The sequence below is a fragment of the Lineus longissimus genome, chromosome 19, assembly GCF_910592395.1.
Source record: "Lineus longissimus chromosome 19, tnLinLong1.2, whole genome shotgun sequence".
Taxonomy (NCBI): Eukaryota; Metazoa; Nemertea; class Pilidiophora; order Heteronemertea; family Lineidae; genus Lineus; species Lineus longissimus.
In genome coordinates, this window is record NC_088326.1 from 9,110,360 (window position 1) to 9,129,200 (window position 18,841).

Sequence of the window (18,841 nt, forward strand, 5' to 3'; positions counted from 1 at the left end):
TGGTCGCTCCCCCATTTCGCTCGTTTCGTTTCGTTGCGCAAAGTCCAGTAAGCCCATTCGTTCCACGTGGAAAGAGTCAATGCATGGAGAGATAAATCGGGTCAAATCGGAACGTTCGAAAAGCGCAATGTTCCGGTCAGATCTTGAATTTTTTCATTTTTTTCTGCAATCAGTTGTTTTGTTTTGTTTTATCGTCCCGATGCTTTTATCAAACTTTGCTAGTGGCACAATTCTGGATTTTGGAACACTTGGAACACTTTTTGTTTGTCAATCTCCTAGATATAAAACTTTAAAAGAAAGCAAGTTTCTTTCCTGAAATACCCGATATATAAATTTATGTACATGTATACCATAGTATTCATTTGATTCTCCAAAAACGAATAATTTCAAACATTTCCTGCCTTAGGCGCTTACATGCTAACACATACAAGTAAGTGTTTAGACAATATATCATATTCTCTGAAAGCACACCCACATTGAGAGAGAATCTCTTCCATTGCACTATGTCAGGGGTCACCTCCCCTTGCCAGTACTCCCAGAAGAAATCATTCACCTTTGCAGGAATACGAAACACAATGAACGAACTCGTCACTAAAAACGTCGCCAAGTTAATCGACGATTCCCTAGAGCTTCGTTCAGGCTTCTGCAGCATTTTGTTCTGACTGCTACGATGGAGAGCCAAAAGGATGCCTATGTTGAAAAATGATATAAAGAAAATTGGCAAGAAGGTCTCAACTACTCCGCCAATATACGAGTAGATTAAATCCATTGGTGGGTCATATTCATACGGGCAAAGCCAATGGCTGTACTTCTCTTGCCAGGTGCGTGTCAATTGGGCAAGCCCGAACCCGGCACCGCATCCACTTACTATAACCACCGTTATTTTCGCGCGACCCATTGTAAGGAACCTGACAGCTTTCAACGGCCAGTTGACAGCAAGAAATCTATCCAATGCCATGGCGACTAGCATCCAGGGCGACAAAAACACACCCATCCTGAAACTCACGAAATAGTACAAACAAAATGGCTGCTTTACGTGCATGCTCACAAAGAGATGTGGCGCCATTGACAGAAGGTAGCGCAGGACCATTCGACCATAGATGTAAAAGCAGTCGAATACGGCCAAACAGCGCATGTAGAAACAGGCAGTGCTTTTCTCGTATTTCTGCTGGCGCATGAGGATAAAACTCAGGAAGTTCCCCAACAAACCCACGATACAAAGGACCGGTGGTGTCGGTACGGTCATAATGAAGATCGCCATATCTATGGCATGTTTCAGCGAACTTATACCTGCTGCGTCTGCTTCAAAATCATTAGTAGTTACGATTAAAAGTCTGGAACTTGATGCATTTCTCATTTCATGATCCATCTCTGAATTACCGTTCATTTCCTCTACATTCCCTACAAAGAATGACAAACAACCAGTGACCAAACAGGCACGGGATGAATTGAGTGGTTACGCTTTCTCGGCCTCGTCGCGGAATACACAGTTGTCGTCTTGCTTTTCAAGTCACATAAAGAAGTCACCAAATGTCAAACAAGTTCACTCGGATTCCAAATCTTCTGGACTCCTCGATCTAATCGTAGTCAACAGCAGGTAACGAATCGTTGCAAGAATTAAGAGCCCGATCCGACTAGTTTGAAAATCTTTCCCCACATAACCCCTTTTCGTTAAATTAATGCTGAACAGTATTGCCAAATTTTACAGTTTACCAACTTGTTGACGAGCTCTGTGGGCAGAGATAGATGACCGACGGTAGACCCAACCGTACCTTCATACAGACACTTCACAAACATTCATCATCCCGGACGACAAGGATCACACCGTAACGTTTTCTGTTATGAAAATTACACTGTTGTGTTCATGTCTTCCAGCTCTGATGGATGTTGCGTCAGTTGGGGTGGAGTTTTGATTTTCATGAGCTTGTGCTCCCAGTGAAGGGATCTAATAACTTGGCACACAAATCCTACTCTTCTCGTTTTGATCCTGCGTCACTGAATGCTTCAAATCATGACAGCACCAGCGTGTTTGGGAGCTTCTCACACATTATGACTAAAAACGCTTCCAACTATTTTAGACTGCGTTTAATACGAGTGTGCGCCCTAGACTGCGTTTAATACGAGTGTGCGCCCAGTGCTGAGAATGCATTTATTTCAATACATTTATTATTGATACGGTTTTGAAATTTAACCCAAACTATTGTTTAGCCTGTTAAACATACTATGTATTTTTTTTGTAGCAATGTAGTCTTTTGTTTCAGGTTACCATATCCGTTATGAACACATCCAGTTACAACATATCGTATTACATGACAACACACAACCAATAAACTGGCCCATCATGTGTTGTCGAAATCGCACTCAGTGTAAGGTGGTTTATTTGATACGATTTCGAATGCATCTGTGTTAAAGTATTGTTTAGTTTGGGTGCAGTGTGGCGTGAACTGACAAAGCAGTACCGCAAGCGTCTCAGTCTCGTGTGGTAGAAGGGTAGAAATTTAGCTTGAATCGCAGGTCACATGCGCAATCGCAGAGCCTTATCTCTTGTTTTTGCTCTGCAGTGGGATTTAGATTAGGCCACGATCGGTCGTAATTGTCGTAATGTTAAGACAGCAAGATTCCTCTTGCTGTCTTACTATGACGCATCCACGCTCCACTACATGAATAGTATCACCAGTGTTTTGCAGGTGAACCTGCTGTTTATTTAAAGGTCAAATGCTGAGCTATTTAACCTGTATTTGTGGTGAATTTTCATAATATGCTATCTTAAAAAACATAATAAACCGGAAGGAATTAAAAAAATAGTGATTTTTTTGTGAAATAAGTGCTATTTGTTCAGTCCTCTGCGAGCTCGTTTTTGAAGGCGCTTTTGAAAAGACCGCCAGATGTGTAGTTACGCTATTCGCCGCTAGGTTCACATTGGTGACGTCACTAGTGCTGTCAAATCCACGATCATTGACCACTGCGCAAGTAAAAATGGCGGCTGCAAGCATGGCGAGCGAAGATTGTGCGGGAGATTTGTTTGATGACGATTTGGTTGTTGATGAAGGCAATGGTGTGATTCAACCCTACATGTACGAGCCAGTAGTGGAGAGTGCGAGAGACGATTCAGATTCTTGTTCTGAATCGGGCGAAGGTGATGATGGGGAGATGGAGGATGAGCGACTTGATCGCATAGGAAATATCAATTGAATTGGTGAGTTCCAAGTGCAGTGGCAGTGCACTGTGCATGCCATGTGTATAGGCGCGGCATCAGCTGGACATTAGGGGGCCTATGCTGATATGAGCTATGTCATCATGTGCATGTATTCATGTACATCTCTACATAGGGCTCCATCGTTCACGGATCGAGTGTTGTCAGTAAACAATTGGCGTTTTTCACCTCGAATATGTCGAAACCACAACGTATCTTGAGTTGAGTGAGTTCATTCCACGTGGTTATTTTATAGTAAGTAGGATCTCGGATCAGAATACTAAGCCTCAGGGTTTGGTAGTAGGCCTACTCGAATGGAGTGAACTCTAGGCCTAATAATTTGGATTATTACTGTACTGAGACTCTTCCATTGCGGAGCATTACCACACCAAATAGTGAAATACTACACCCGCGCAAAGACAACAGTTTATTCTCACCGTAACAACTTAAGGCGAAAGCCTTCGACAATACTACATTAATTGATTGATTGAAACAATGCTAAATCTTACTGAGCTGAGCTCCAGGGGCCTGCCTCTCACTCAAATTTGATTCATTGATGGCAATGGGTATCGAAATATCATCACTGCTGTATAACAATAACATTTATATTATACTTGTATTTGTAGGTGTCATTGTGGTGTCTGCACTCCACAAGAGAAGGGGAGGGAATCCTTGTGCTGCTCAGACTATTCACCAGTCCAGGCCAAGAAGGATGAGCTGAAAGTAGAGTGCATCACGCAACACCCAGGTTTTTCCAGCACCTGTCTTGATAGATGGGTGCTGGAAATGTCGATGTATCACTACATCGAAGAGCAGGGACAAATAGGCGATGACCAGCCCATTCACAAGTAAGTAATGATGACCACCTCCATCGCTGTATAATTGAAGACAAGAAAAGGCAATATCAATTCAGAAATGAGATTTTTTTCTCCCTTTGAAGACTAGAAATATAGAAAATAGATATAATAAAATGTATCTACATGTATTTAGTAATAATATTACAAGTTTTCAATAAATTTAAAAAAAACTGTCAATTAAATGTACAAACATTGTTTTCTTCCCAACAATTTCAGGTTATATCGATACGTGGCCTATAGGAACCTTGTCCGTTGGGTTAGGAAGAGGTTGGGGAGAAGGAACCGTTTGCCGCTCCCTGTTTGTGCTCGGGACAAGATACGTGCTGCTTGGCCTGCTCCGGACAATGACGGGTACACAGGATTCAAGTATCCTACGTTCAATTGATTTGGTGTGACCGTTCAATTGATCTGTGATAGTGAACTCTGATGGTGCTATGAATGAACTCTACAGTTTGTTAAACCTCGTTTTTGTTTCTTCTACAACTTTCATCTTGTCCTGCTTGTCGTACTTTGAGCACACTGGACCTGGAATAGGATGAGTCACTTGGTACTTGTCCTTTGCATCTCTTGCCAATTTGTAAGATGGCAGGTCATCTCTCCGCTTCAGCAGGTCCTCCAGAATTAGCTGTACATAGTCTGAAAACATAAAGGGAAGTATTAATACAAGTAATCTTGTTTCTTCTTGTTTCTTGCAGTGCTAGCACTAAAGTAACGATGCTGGCCGTTATACCTACCATATGTTGATTCAATTTTGACCTCTTTTGCTACTGCAGCTCCTCCTCTCCCCTTGGGGTATGAAATCGACCACTGCGGCTGTTCATCTTGTCCCATACGCTGTTTCCGATTTGAATTTTCATTAAAGTGGAGTGTGGCGAGCAGTAACCTGTAAAGAGAATTTGTAATACTGGCATGACTGGTCAATGCTTTCAATCCATGTTTTACTCGCCTCACGCCTTATAGTCCAAGTAGAGTGCAAGAACAAAGTTCAGTTGCATCACGAATAAGGAAAAGTGGGCTTTGATAGCACTCACTCAAAGCATTGCATGAAATTTTTTTCGTGATTTAGTAATGACCCCTGAGAATACATTGTAGTCTATCATACCTTGCTTTCATTGGCTCATAGAAGAAATGGCGGGATTTGGGAGCGAAATAACCAACAATTTTGTGATACGACTCAAGAGATGAAGTCTGTACTCCTGGTGAAACCTTTCTGATGTCCTTGAGCAATATCTTTTGAGTGAGAATCAGCGTAAGTTCCTTGTGGGCCTTGCTACCTGAAAGAGTAATACTGGTTTAAGTAATAAGGAACAAAGAATTAACAGGGCCAAATGACTAGCTGTTTTTCTTTTGATTGAGGGCACTCCTTACTTGTCAGTCATGCTGGTGCTGGTATGAAATAATTCAACAAAAAGCAAATTTCCAATGGGAAGCTGTCCTTTAAATGGTTGTGATGACCATTCCTGTTGATGTTGATTTTCACAAATCGCCATCACCATCACAGCTGTGCCAAGTGTACAGAGTGCGACTCGACATGGTGCCCTGCAAACTTGACAAAACATGAACAGAAGCCTCAAGCTTGATTCAAAGACAATGAATTTTCTCTCATATTGAGGGGAGGGCTGTTCATACTCATTGTCGAAATCATAATGTTTGCCGGATCTGAAATAGTAAATAATTATGGTTAAAGATTTGACAATGATTGTTTTTTATCAGTTTATAAACTCACTGTAGAGCATCATTAGTGAGTCCTTCATGAAAAAAGTAAAGTTTTATTAGTGTTAACACTAATAACAGGTCCCAGAAACTGCCATACCGGTACTTTTATGACTATCATTCTATTCATTCACTCTAATACAATTCAATTGTTTTAAAGAATCAATTTCTCAAGAAAGCTACAACAAACACTTACACATTTTCATCATCAAGGAGCGAGTCATCAAATTCTTGACAATAATCATCTTCACATGGCTCCCAGTCTTCATCGTCACTGTCATCAGTCTTCATCGTTTCCTGACTTGGAAAGTGCACCTCTTCATCCTCCATGTCTTCATCACTTGGTTTCAAGCCTGAAAATATTGGGGTGGTCAAAGACATTGTCTGGCACCAAACTGTGACTTATCTGTCGTATTGCCAGGCACAAACCAAAATTGTGTTAGATAGTAAAACCCAAACTGTCTGACACCTTGTCGGGTTGCTACTAGTATCAACATAATTTTCAGGTTTGGGGTTACCTTGGAAAACTGGCACATCAATGTCAAACAGATCTGTCTGAATGGCAATTTCTCGGACTTCTGGTTCTGCCTGACAGCCAATATCCCCGGTGCAGGAGGTTGTCTGCGAACCTTTGTTCCGAGACCCAGTGACAATATTGACCTGGACAGCCTTGGCAAACCGCATGGAGACTGAGGAGCCAACTTGTGTCCCAATGGCAAAGGTTTCAGGGTGTTCCTGCAAAGATAAGAAATAGAATTGAGGCTATTGTTCCGGGGATGTTGTTTACATTAACTTTCACTACATTATTAATGCAGCTAATTTTTATTACAAGATTGTGGGATTAATCCATCCTCTGATTTATTAGTCTACACTGTTCTGGACATTTATCTATGTAAATATGATCACCCAATATAACCAGTTTTTGTAGAGCCACACCCTGAAGTCAGTTAATAGTAAGCTTATGACACATGGGGCTGGGTTATGATTGAACATACTTGTGGCAAAACCTCCAAATCGTCTAAACTCTGTGGCAGTACTGCATCCTCTATTAGGTGATTGCCAACCTCCTCAAATCGGCCTTCATCAGCCATCAAAAAACCATCATCCTGCTCAGCTGCCTCCTCCGCCTCCTCTCCATACAACACGTTGTATCCCGCTACCGCCTCTGCTACAGCCTACGAAATGAGAAACAAATATTTTAAATAGAAGGCGTATCATAATTGACTAATAGGAGTAGGACTTTTGTATTTGACTTGCTCCTACAGCTGAAGGTAGCCTAGTAGTTGCAGTCGTGCAGTATCAATTATGAAAATTATCAAGTTGTAGTCTTAAAAGGTCCTCAGGCCCCAGCAACACCACATCCTACACTTCACCATGCCTACCCCATGGTCATGCACTCGAGATGGAGGTATTCCTAGCCTAGGCCTATGGCCATGGGGTATAATTTCATACCTACTATACTGATTTCATAATAAATAATAATCACCTGCTGATGTGCCCTCTTCTGCACAGCTGACCGCGGCGCACTGGTCGTAGGCGTACCATCCATGGCATCGCCTTCACCATGACTGAAGAGTGTAGGGAAGGCACCTGGCTTCAAGAGGCGTTTTTTAGGGTCAAATCCTATCGCACGGCATATGGCTGGGTCCAGCAGGTAATCTCCGGCAACGAAGTGCTTCGAACATACCCTCGCACCGAGAGACGGGACCCAAGAAGACGGACGATGCATGCGTCTTACCCATACTTTTCGGGCCTTCTTGTCGCGAGGAAAATTGTAATAACCGACCCCATCTACTTTCAACACCTTCGTTGAATCACTGCTGCAGTTTGGTGCAACGCAGTAAACCATTTTTGCTTTAGAACATGTAAAATAATTGGTTTTACATGGTAGGAACGGCGTGAACGCAACCAGAAAGTAGAATCAGCTGTCAGATGAATGAAAACAAAACTGGTCTCCTGTCTTGCGCAGGCATCTACAGCATGGCGTTTGTGTATGCAGGCAGTGGGATCAGTCTAACAATGACAGCACTAGTGACGTCACTCCTCATTTGGAATTCCCCAAAACCGCGAGAGTTTCCGAACGAAATACGAACTTTGCCGAAGCAAATTCACGCTGAGACAGGGCGGTTTATTTGAATTTCTTTATTCCATGCGATATTTATGCAAATAAATTTACTACATTTGACATCTAAAGGTAACAAAAGGTTATCCTGATGTACTTTGATTAAGATTAGGCCTAACCTTGGCATTTAACCTTTAAACCAACTTTTGACAATAAATTAGCCCTCACTTCTGTTAATACTAAATACATTCATCATGCTTCTGGAAACTAAAAGACATGTAGTTTTGTCAAATCACGTTTTTTGTGTGATCTTTGTTAATGCAGGCTACGCGCAATCAGAGACGTCGTCCAACTTAATGAATGAACTTTGCTTGTTAGAACTTGAAACAGAGCTGTTAGTGCTTCGCTGGGCCACATGAACACATACCGCCTGCATGGCGGTCACTTCCGTTATATGGGTCAAGTCATTGTCACTTTCTAGAGTCCCTGATGTACGGCTTTGTCGTATTCTATGTCGTTTTCCAGTTATCATTTTCCATAGGCTGTGCCGAAAAGTTGATCCGGTCAGGAAATACACGTAGAAATTGACCACGGAATTCATGCCGGAAATGACGTACGCAATATGTAGCAAATGAAATATAAGAAGCCTGAGTTGCTGATTATCATGATTGAGTTCAAAACCACGCACAGAGATGTTTACAATGTTCATTACAAAAACTGGTAGTTCCAGAATCACGAACGCAAACACGATTATTACAATTCTCCTAGTGATTTGCTTCTTATGTCTCATTCGCTTGTCTGTATAAACTTTCAATTTCAAATCACAAGTGGTGCCCCCTTTAATCATCCGTATAAGGAAAACATTCAAGACAGTGAGCACGAGGAGTGGTACGACAAAGAGAATAACTATATAGAGGGCGACAGCGTATACTGTACCCAAAAATAAATCACCATCGAAAGTTTCTCGTTTTTTAAGGTATGGTCTATTTCTTCCTGTGCATGTGTCGAATTTGTAGATTGTCTCTAATTGCCAACATTTCGGAAGATTGTACAGAAGAGAGAAGAGACACACCGCAAGAAATGCGATCCTTGCTTTCTTGATAGTGCAACATGACGCTGCTTGCAATGGCTTACAAACTGCTATGTAACGTTCCGCCGTGACGAGAATAATGGTGTAGACAGACAATGTTTTAATGAACCACTTAAAAGGCCAAACAAACGGATGCGCTATCATGTAGAACTCATAGTAAGACTCGAATACACCTGTACTTGCATATATCCTTAAAAACGAATCGTCTAAGGTCAAGGTCACCAAGACTAGATTGTCAACAACCGCCAATGTCTTCAGGAGATATGACGTAGATGATGGACGTAGTTCTCTCCGGAGGACCAGGTAGGCGAGCGTGTTCCCTATGAGGCCCAGTAGAGTGACCACAAGCCATATTGGCACCACGAACAGAAATCTTGCCAATTCTGCATTCGTGTCGATGAACTTCGTACGATACAGACATCGTTGAGGTTGTGAAGAATTTTCCGTGTTAAATACTACTTCGATAGGTATATTGGTTGAATTCATTTCGGTGTTGATCTCCTATACAGTAATATTGCGGAAGACATGAGATGCTCATGAGCTTGCTGTTGAAGCACAGTGCCCTATAAGTGATCAGTACTGTATATAGGCGGCGAGTAGGTTGTACCACGTTCACCAAACGAGACTTGTCGAATACATAGGCATAAACCTTAAGAGAACTGTAGATGGTGTCGTTCCATTTAAGTATGTTTTGCGAGGAATGTACAGTAAAACCGCTCCTTTTTTGGTCAGTTCCCCTTTCCAATGCAAACAGTTGAAACCAATCCGACAACTTCCCAATCAACACGATGGTCATGGATCATTTGAAACTACATGTAGAAGTATTCGACGAATGGTCATGGATCATTTGAAACTAGAAGTATTCGACGAACTACAACCAAGCGGTTATTCAGTCTATCAAATTAAACAAAAACGCACCTAGAATCCTAGTCGAATGTGCATGTTTCCTCATCAATTAAGCCAGTCACAAACTTTGAAATGCATAGTAAAACACGTTGATCGTATCAGGAACATTCAGTTTCCCGGGCCAATTTATTGTGTTATAGCGGGCTAATTGAACTTATCGCATAGCTTCCACGGCTGTTGTCCTCCAAGCATCGTGAGCGTCCACATGGTTTGATACCTGAAACAGTAATAGAAAACATGATCTATGTATGGAAGTTTTATTTGTTTCCGTACAAAAAAGCAACAATGCACGTTCTAATTCGACGTAATTCTTATTCCTAAGCACCTTGCAAAAGATTATTTTGGAGCCAGCATCTTGAGATTACATGAATGATTTCAGAAGAAACCCTGATTTTGGCATTTACCCTGGTGTACATGTAATGCCTGGGCTCGTATAGGTTGTATGCATGAGTATGTCAAAAGGGGATTTACTTATTTTCATTTGGACATTGAATTTTTAACACGCACCATTATATCCCTTAGAACTGAATTACCAGTACAGTTTTTAACCCTTTTATCACTGTTTTGTCAACCTTAGGTTTACTGAAAAATAAACCTTCACACCCTCATAAGATTGCGTAATTTATCCTGGATAAGAAATCAACGTGCAGACAGCATATAAGGATATATGAGGGATAAAAACTATAGTGGGAATTCAGTTCCAAGGGACACAGATGTATAATAAAAATCCAAAGTCCAAATGAAAATAAATCCGCTTTCGACATACCTACCTATTCATGTATATACGGGGAAGGGTTTGGACATTATGTGTTGGGGAAAGTTTGGACAGTGTGCACTCTCTTACCTAAGCACCCGTAGCCTCCCTGGCTACACCCCTATGCACAAGAAATATCTTATCCGGGGTCTGACGCCAACCACGCCGAGTTGACGGGAGACTAGTACTATCATCCAGTAAAAACAGCGGAAATCTAATCTAAACGACCATATTTGCCCACCAACTAAATAATTTCATTGAATTTGAAACTTAATTGCATTGTTCAGGAATTTCAAGTCAATAGGTCCAAGGTTATTGTTTCTTTAACAGGTACAGGTACACCATTTTTTCCGTCAACGACGTGCATACTAAAGATTTTGGTGATTCTGTTGCATGGTGTGGAGTGGAAGGGTGGTACTTTTAATTTCATGGAGCAAAATCTACTAAGTAAATAGCTATGATCTTTAAAAAAACTTTTAATTGCCCCAGAACCATTTCGGTAAAATGCATCACTACTTAATGTAATTATCAAGTGACATTGTGATGGATTCGTCGCAGGTAATTAAAGAGATCCAGTCGTGGCGCAAGTCTTTATTTAGACTAGCTGAACGTGGTAAAAATAACTAAATTGATGATTACTTCATTTCAATTCAATTCAATTCATATGCAACTCATTGGCTACATAATCAACTACCTAAAACTTGAAACTGCTAACATTTATCTATGGAAGCTTACCCCGTCTCAGGTTTTAACCGGGCCTTTCAACACCCCCCATTTTATAAGCTTTTAGCTATAGGTTTCCTTTAACCCAATTAACAGAATATTTACGGAATAATAAACTACTGATATAAAAGGGGGCGGACTCACTGGTAACTAAATTCGAAACGGTCACTCTATGTTAATTGAGTACCTAATAAGAAATCTCTTTTCTCACACTGCAGTAACACTCAAAATGGAAGTTTATATGAACGTACGGTAAAACACCTCAATAATGAATATATCTGAAACAGGTGACACATTTTCATTCAACTGAGATTTGACTACTAATTGCTTCTCATCTTGAGAAAGGCAGCTATATTTAGAGAATATACGTTTTTAGCTATCTTATTGGCTGTCATGAGATAACATAGCTCAAAACAAATTATAAAACCGTCTTTTTTGAACTCATTGGCCATGGAAAGCTAACGGTGGAGCAGTATAAGGTAGAAGGGGGTAATTGTAACCCCTTGCAAAGTTTTTGATTCGTATTACGGTTACCATGGAATTATTCAGCCAACCCAAGCATGGATATGAAAGAGGTGACTCTTGAGTGTCACATCATCAAATGTTTTGGATTATGCAACATGCAACATTTAACAGTATGACACAAGCACTGAAATTGTTGCCGTATTATGCCACAATTGTAAAAGATGGACGCTGTTTGAATATAAAAGGGACTTAAATCCAATGAGGCCTGGTGATACGTTTACATACAAGTTCTGCATCAATTGTAATGCGGTTGCTTACAATGATGATGGTTTCCGGAGTCTTGAGATTAATATTGAAAATAAGACACGTTACTTTGATTTTATCCTTAGAAGGCTTGGCCAGAGACGTCTGTTAGAAACAGCAGTAAATTATTCAAGAGATGTTGTTGAAGCTTCTTTGCAGGGCCACTTCTCAAGCCCAAGGAAATGGTTTTGTTATGCCAGATACGAAAAGACAATTCAATGGGCATTTAAAACTAGCGTCAGCTATCTCCCATCTAAATTGAGACGTGAAGGGTTACTTGGGCATGCGCTGCTTTTTGAAATTCATTGTGGTGACTATGACTGGATTTTAGAGGCAGAATTCATTAATACAGCACTCGGTAAGCCTCAATTAACTGAAGACAATTTTACAGATCTGAGGTAGGTTTACCATGCATATCTCAGATACCTACGTTAGGTAGGGAAGGGACATCGCCAAGGGACATCGATGCCTACCAATAAAATGAAAGGCTGAATTGTGGTCAGGGTTGTTACTCCATGGTATCCTGGGAGAATTGTAATCATTGTTATTGATTATAAGTAATATCATTGACAACTCTGACTTTGAACTATAATCATATAAGTGTATTTTGTGTTGGATATAAAGGTACACAGTACATAGTAACATTATGAACCTAAAAGTCTGTATTGAGATGTGTAACGATCTAAAAGCGATAAGTTTTAAGGCCTTGCTATACAACTGAGGGAAACATTTTGATAACAACCAGTCGATATCATCAATAACAGATAAAGGTTCCCAACAATGCGAAAGCAATGCTACGATACCTAATCTAGTATTAACAAAAATTCATAAAGACTTCAGAAATTAAAAAAACTTAAGTTTTTTTCAAAAGGGTAGGTAAAAGTTTCCTGAACTCGGATACTAAATATTGGTTTGTTGCAAAGATATTACCAAGACGAACAAAGTGATACCTTATTCAGCTCTGAACGCCTAAGGATAAAGGAGATACAGAGCATTTTGTCTAAGCGACATAATTGATTATTCAATTTCCCGTGCTATGGCGCATGGCGTGATGGTGGGCATTCTTTGTCTTGAACATGTTGGAGAGAACCTCGTTAAAATACAATTTCCCTATTAGCCTAATAATCACTAGTTAAGCGAGTTAAACTATTTGAGGCATTTTTTTGTGACAAAAATCAAGCAACACCCAGCCAATAGTAGTGATAGCCATTGAATAGAAGACGAATTATTTTTCTGAAGCCCCCATTTTCAAAATTTGAAAAGATGCTGTAGTATTGGTTGCAAATTCTTCGTCTTTTTTTCCCTTGGTATCAAGTATGGATTTAATCCATACTTGCTAGTATTGAGTTTCACTTCACTACTATGATGGACGTAGAGGTGTAATAGTTTGTGATATAACTCCTCGGTCAGTTTCGATTGGATGATTACAAAACTTCTCCTGAGAGTCGAGATTCATACAGAGCCCGTCTAAACGGTCTTAGATATTTGGATTCTGCAGCGATTATATAAAGAGAAATTGCATTGTTTGTTGGTTCCATATATAAGGGCATGGTCATCATCATAAGGTAGATTGTCAAAAGTCAACAGGAGTTCTCATTAGCATACGGGGGCATTTCATGAGTCAACAGTGCGGAATTATACCTAAATAAAATCAAATTGTAAGACGCATATCAGTGTAGATTATTCTGGTACCTACTAATGCTATTTATGTCATGTTAATTTCTGTTTCTTTATTCACTTTTAACTGAGAGAAACAACCCTTCTGACCAGAAGATGGCTGGCTTTGCATGTGACCATAAGATCCACCATCTTCACCATATGCAAATATTTCAACCAATGCGCAACTTTATACTAGCCTCTTTGCACACACCAAGATAAGGGATTTACATGTATTTTGACTTTGGCGCGTTAAGCATACATGTATAGCCCATGGACTAATCTATCTTGCGAGAGATTGAGAACCTATTCTTAGTACAGCAGGTATCCCCGGGGGCCTAACGGGGTGAAAACGTTTTGGTTGAGGGGATATTCCGAGGGACCCGATAGGGGCACTGTTTATGGGTGCTGTGTTAGCCAGAGCTGGCCCTTGATTATGAAGGAATTTTCAGCATTTTCAAATGAAGGTGATCATGGTCTGTCTATGTGCTCTCCCTGGCCCACAGCTTTCAATACATTGTTCTTGATGTATCTGAAGAGGCACTCTTGGCATGGCCTATTAAGGAGCTGCTCACGGTGCTGAATCTCTAGCTTGCCTGTCGACTAAGTGCCTTGCCCGAGACCTTGTGACGGGGAGCACACATTTAAAATTATAGTGGTGATATTGTGATTGGTTCGAGCCAATGGGCAGCCGACGTGGTATGTGAAGGCCTATCTGAGTTCTCCTTCTTTTTCTCCGTATAAAAAGGCGCCTATTGCTTACTTAGGAGCGAGGCATGTTGACATTGCCTCATCATCTCTGTCGGCCCAATTGTTATACTTTTTTATGCACACAACAGCACAGCGTCCGAGTCTGTGTACAAGACGACATGAAATGATCAATCTTACATCTCGCCACAGCATTCCCCTTTGATATTGCGTTAGATTTGCATTGCAATTCAATCTTTCGGCCAATGAAGTTCAAGGTATCTGCCTGCGCCACGGGTATAATGCTAATTCCTACAATAGGAATCTCCAAGAGATAATTGGCTCCTTTAAAGTAAGTTATATTTATAAATAGCAGTCAGACATATTTTCGCTTTGGATCAAGTTTGTCTCTTGACGAATGTAGTGCAACATCAAACTCATGTCAGATTCGTATAAACTGATGGACATCCTAATCGGGATACATGCATTTCCTCATCAGTCTGACGACGTCGACAATTCGAATTGCTTACCTTGTTTCGAATTGCTTACCTTGTTGATGAAAAAGTCCGCAGATCGCTCCTATTTCACAATCATGTCCTTTCGTTCTCCCTTGATTATCACTCTGTAAATCATGTTCTTTCCCTGGGCTTAGCAGGAAATTGATTGCAAACTTTGATTTTAATCAGGATCCGTAACACAAACTTGCTTCCTAATGTTCGATATCCACAGCTGACAGTTGTTTAAATAACTGAACTATTGACAAAAATGTTCATATGTCAAAACACGATGCTCGGTATTTACTTCCCCCTATTTCATCTAGTGACTGTCAATACAAATGTCGGAATTAAGATATATGTTAGGTCTGGATTTATCCTCCTTATACGCTGCGGATTTTCCGTAACAAATAACAACCAGTGGGAAATACTTCCGCCACTTTGCTGCTCATGACGTAAATGCTCAGAGTATCCACTGGGGAATATATCGCCATATACCAGAGGTTGACTTTGGCCGATGTCACGCAAAGTCACTTGATACTGTTTCAATGTTGCTACTAATTATTTGAACATTGTTAGCTGCTAATGTATAAAATGTCACGATCTTTCAGTTGCATTGTGCTGATGGTGTCTCAAAATATCAGAATCAGTTAGCGGCATTTGATAGTTAGTAATTTACAAAATGACAAAGTCAGTCAGCAATATTCACGGTTTCTTTTTTACTGAATAACATAGTCAGTTACAAGCATTGATGGTAGCTAATTTATAACATGTAAGAATCATGCAGTCAGCAACTTATGGTAGCTAATTCATAACATGTTAGAATCCTTCAGTGGATATTGATGGTAGCTAATCCATAGCATATCGAAATCTGTCAGTGGCATTGATGGTAGCTAATTCATAACATGATATAATTAGTTATAATTAGTTACATTGTTGGTAGTTGATTTATAAAATGTCAGAAATAGTCAGCATCATTGATGGAAGCTAATTCATGAAATGTGAGAATAAGTTATGAACAGTTGCTTTGATGATAGCTAATTCATAGCATGTCAGAATCAGTCAGTGGCATTGATGGAAGCTAATTTATAAAATGTCAGAATCAGTCAGTGGCATTGATGGTAGCTAAGTTATGAAATGTCAGAATCAATCAGTGGCATTGATGGTAGCTAAGTTATAAAATGTCAGAATTAATCAGTGTCATTGATGGAAGCTAAGTTATGAAATGTCAGAATCAACCAGTGGCATTGATGGAAGCTAAGTTATGAAATGTCAGAATCAGTCGGTGTCATTGATGGAAGCTAAGTTATAAAATGTCAGAATCAGTCGGTGTCATTGATGGTAGCTAATTTATAAAATGTCAGAATCAGTCAGTGGCATTGATGGAAGCTAAGTTATGAAATGTCAGAATCAGTCGGTGTCATTGATGGTAGCTAATTTATAAAATGTCAGAATCAGTCAGTGTCATTGATGGAAGCTAATTTATAAAATGTCAGAATCAGTCGGTGTCATTGATGGAAGCTAATTTATAAAATGTCAGAATTAATCAGTGGCATTGATGGTAGCTAAGTTATAAAATGTCAGAATCAATCAGTGGCATTGATGGTAGCTAATTTATAAAATGTCAGAATTAATCAGTGGCATTGATGGAAGCTAAGTTATAAAATGTCAGAATCAATCAGTGGCATTGATGGTAGCTAAGTTATAAAATGTCAGAATCAGTCGGTGTCATTGATGGTAGCTAAGTTATGAAATGTCAGAATCAGTCAGTGGCATTGATGGAAGCTAAGTTATGAAATGTCAGAATCAGTCGGTGTCATTGATGGTAGCTAATTTATAAAATGTCAGAATTAATCAGTGGCATTGATGGTAGCTAAGTTATAAAATGTCAGAATCAATCAGTGGCATTGATGGTAGCTAATTTATAAAATGTCAGAATCAATCAGTGGCATTGATGGAAGCTAAGTTATAAAATGTCAGAATCAATCAGTGGCATTGATGGTAGCTAAGTTATGAAATGTCAGAATCAGTCGGTGTCATTGATGGAAGCTAATTTATAAAATGTCAGAATTAATCAGTGGTATTGATGGAAGCTAAGTTATAAAATGTCAGAATCAGTCAGTGTCATTGATGGAAGCTAAGTTATAAAATGTCAGAATCAATCAGTGGCATTGATGGAAGCTAATTTATAAAATGTCAGAATTAATCAGTGGCATTGATGGAAGCTAATTTATAAAATGTCAGAATCAGTCGGTGTCATTGATGGTAGCTAAGTTATGAAATGTCAGAATCAGTCGGTGTCATTGATGGTAGCTAATTTATAAAATGTCAGAATCAATCAGTGGCATTGATGGAAGCTAAGTTATAAAATGTCAGAATCAATCAGTGGCATTGATGGTAGCTAAGTTATGAAATGTCAGAATCAGTCGGTGTCATTGATGGAAGCTAATTTATAAAATGTCAGAATTAATCAGTGGTATTGATGGAAGCTAAGTTATAAAATGTCAGAATCAGTCAGTGTCATTGATGGAAGCTAAGTTATAAAATGTCAGAATCAATCAGTGGCATTGATGGAAGCTAATTTATAAAATGTCAGAATTAATCAGTGGCATTGATGGAAGCTAATTTATAAAATGTCAGAATCAGTCAGTGGCATTGATGGTAGCTAAGTTATAAAATGTCAGAATCAATCAGTGGCATTGATGGAAGCTAAGTTATAAAATGTCAGAATCAGTCAGTGTCATTGATGGAAGCTAAGTTATGAAATGTCAGAATTAATCAGTGGCATTGATGGAAGCTAATTTATAAAATGTCAGAATCAGTCAGTGGCATTGATGGAAGCTAATTTATAAAATGTCAGAATCAATCAGTGGCATTGATGGAAGCTAAGTTATAAAATGTCAGAATCAGTCAGTGGCATTGATGGAAGCTAATTTATAAAATGTCAGAATCAATCAGTGGCATTGATGGAAGCTAAGTTATAAAATGTCAGAATCAATCAGTGGCATTGATGGAAGCTAAGTTATAAAATGTCAGAATCAGTCGGTGGCATTGATGGAAGCTAATTTATAAAATGTCAGAATCAATCAGTGGCATTGATGGAAGCTAAGTTATAAAATGTCAGAATCAATCAGTGGCATTGATGGAAGCTAATTTATAAAATGTCAGAATCAATCAGTGGCATTGATGGAAGCTAATTTATAAAATGTCAGAATTAATCAGTGGCATTGATGGAAGCTAAGTTATAAAATGTCAGAATTAATCAGTGGCATTGATGGAAGCTAAGTTATAAAATGTCAGAATTAATCAGTGGCATTGATGGAAGCTAAGTTATAAAATGTCAGAATCAGTCGGTGGCATTGATGGAAGCTAATTTATAAAATGTCAGAATCAATCAGTGGCATTGATGGAAGCTAATTTATAAAATGTCAGAATTAATCAGTGGCATTGATGGAAGCTAAGTTATAAAATGTCAGAATTAATCAGTGGCATTGATGGAAGCTAAGTTATAAAATGTCAGAATCAGTCAGTGGCATTGATGGAAGCTAATTTATAAAATGTCAGAATCAATCAGTGGCATTGATGGAAGCTAAGTTATAAAATGTCAGAATTAATCAGTGTCATTGATGGAAGCTAAGTTATGAAATGTCAGAATTAATCAGTGGCATTGATGGAAGCTAAGTTATAAAATGTCAGAATCAGTCAGTGGCATTGATGGTAGCTAATTTACAAAAAATATAAAATTAGTCAGCGACATTATTTTTGCTAATAGATTTACAGAATAACAGAATCAGTTAGATCAGCAACACTGATGGTAGCTATTACAAAATGACTGGATCAGTCAGCGGCATGGACTGCTACACACCGAATTTGTTTGGGCTTTCTGCGTCACCTGGGTTTTTTTCGGCCCATTTGTTCGGGCCTATTTTTAGACCAAC

At 39.4% G+C, this 18,841-nt stretch overlaps 2 protein-coding genes and 1 long non-coding RNA gene across 5 annotated transcripts; 1 reads left to right on the forward strand and 2 right to left on the reverse strand.

Annotated features, from left to right (window-relative positions):
- Window positions 1-352: 352 nt before the first annotated feature.
- LOC135503106 (G-protein coupled receptor 183-A-like) lies at window positions 353-1,926 on the reverse strand. The gene is made up of 2 exons (XM_064796444.1): window positions 1,773-1,926; window positions 353-1,401 (listed from the first exon to the last, which is right to left on the reverse strand). The coding sequence occupies exons 1-2, from the start codon at window positions 1,795-1,797 to the stop codon at window positions 359-361; spliced, it is 1,068 nt and encodes a 355-aa protein (XP_064652514.1). The 5' UTR covers window positions 1,798-1,926; the 3' UTR covers window positions 353-358.
- Window positions 1,927-2,976: 1,050 nt separating this feature from the next.
- On the forward strand, window positions 2,977-4,716 carry LOC135503335 (uncharacterized). The gene is made up of 3 exons (XR_010449885.1): window positions 2,977-3,136; window positions 3,820-4,041; window positions 4,267-4,716. It is a non-coding gene; the product is annotated as an uncharacterized LOC135503335 (long non-coding RNA).
- On the reverse strand, window positions 4,546-15,056 carry LOC135503334 (uncharacterized). 3 transcript variants are annotated; one of them, XM_064796881.1, is made up of 8 exons: window positions 14,959-15,056; window positions 7,250-10,038; window positions 6,759-6,938; window positions 6,282-6,498; window positions 5,960-6,116; window positions 5,153-5,324; window positions 4,785-4,933; window positions 4,546-4,686 (listed from the first exon to the last, which is right to left on the reverse strand). In XM_064796881.1, exons 2-6 carry the CDS (start codon window positions 7,610-7,612, stop codon window positions 5,321-5,323), a joined length of 921 nt encoding a protein of 306 aa, XP_064652951.1. In that variant the 5' UTR covers window positions 7,613-10,038; window positions 14,959-15,056; the 3' UTR covers window positions 4,546-4,686; window positions 4,785-4,933; window positions 5,153-5,320. The 3 variants fall into 3 exon arrangements, with proteins under 3 accessions (XP_064652951.1, XP_064652949.1, XP_064652950.1); XM_064796879.1 differs by lacking the exons at window positions 4,546-4,686; window positions 4,785-4,933; window positions 5,153-5,324 and adding an exon at window positions 5,369-5,709; XM_064796880.1 differs by lacking the exons at window positions 4,546-4,686; window positions 4,785-4,933; window positions 5,153-5,324 and adding an exon at window positions 5,418-5,596.
- Window positions 15,057-18,841: the final 3,785 nt, after the last annotated feature.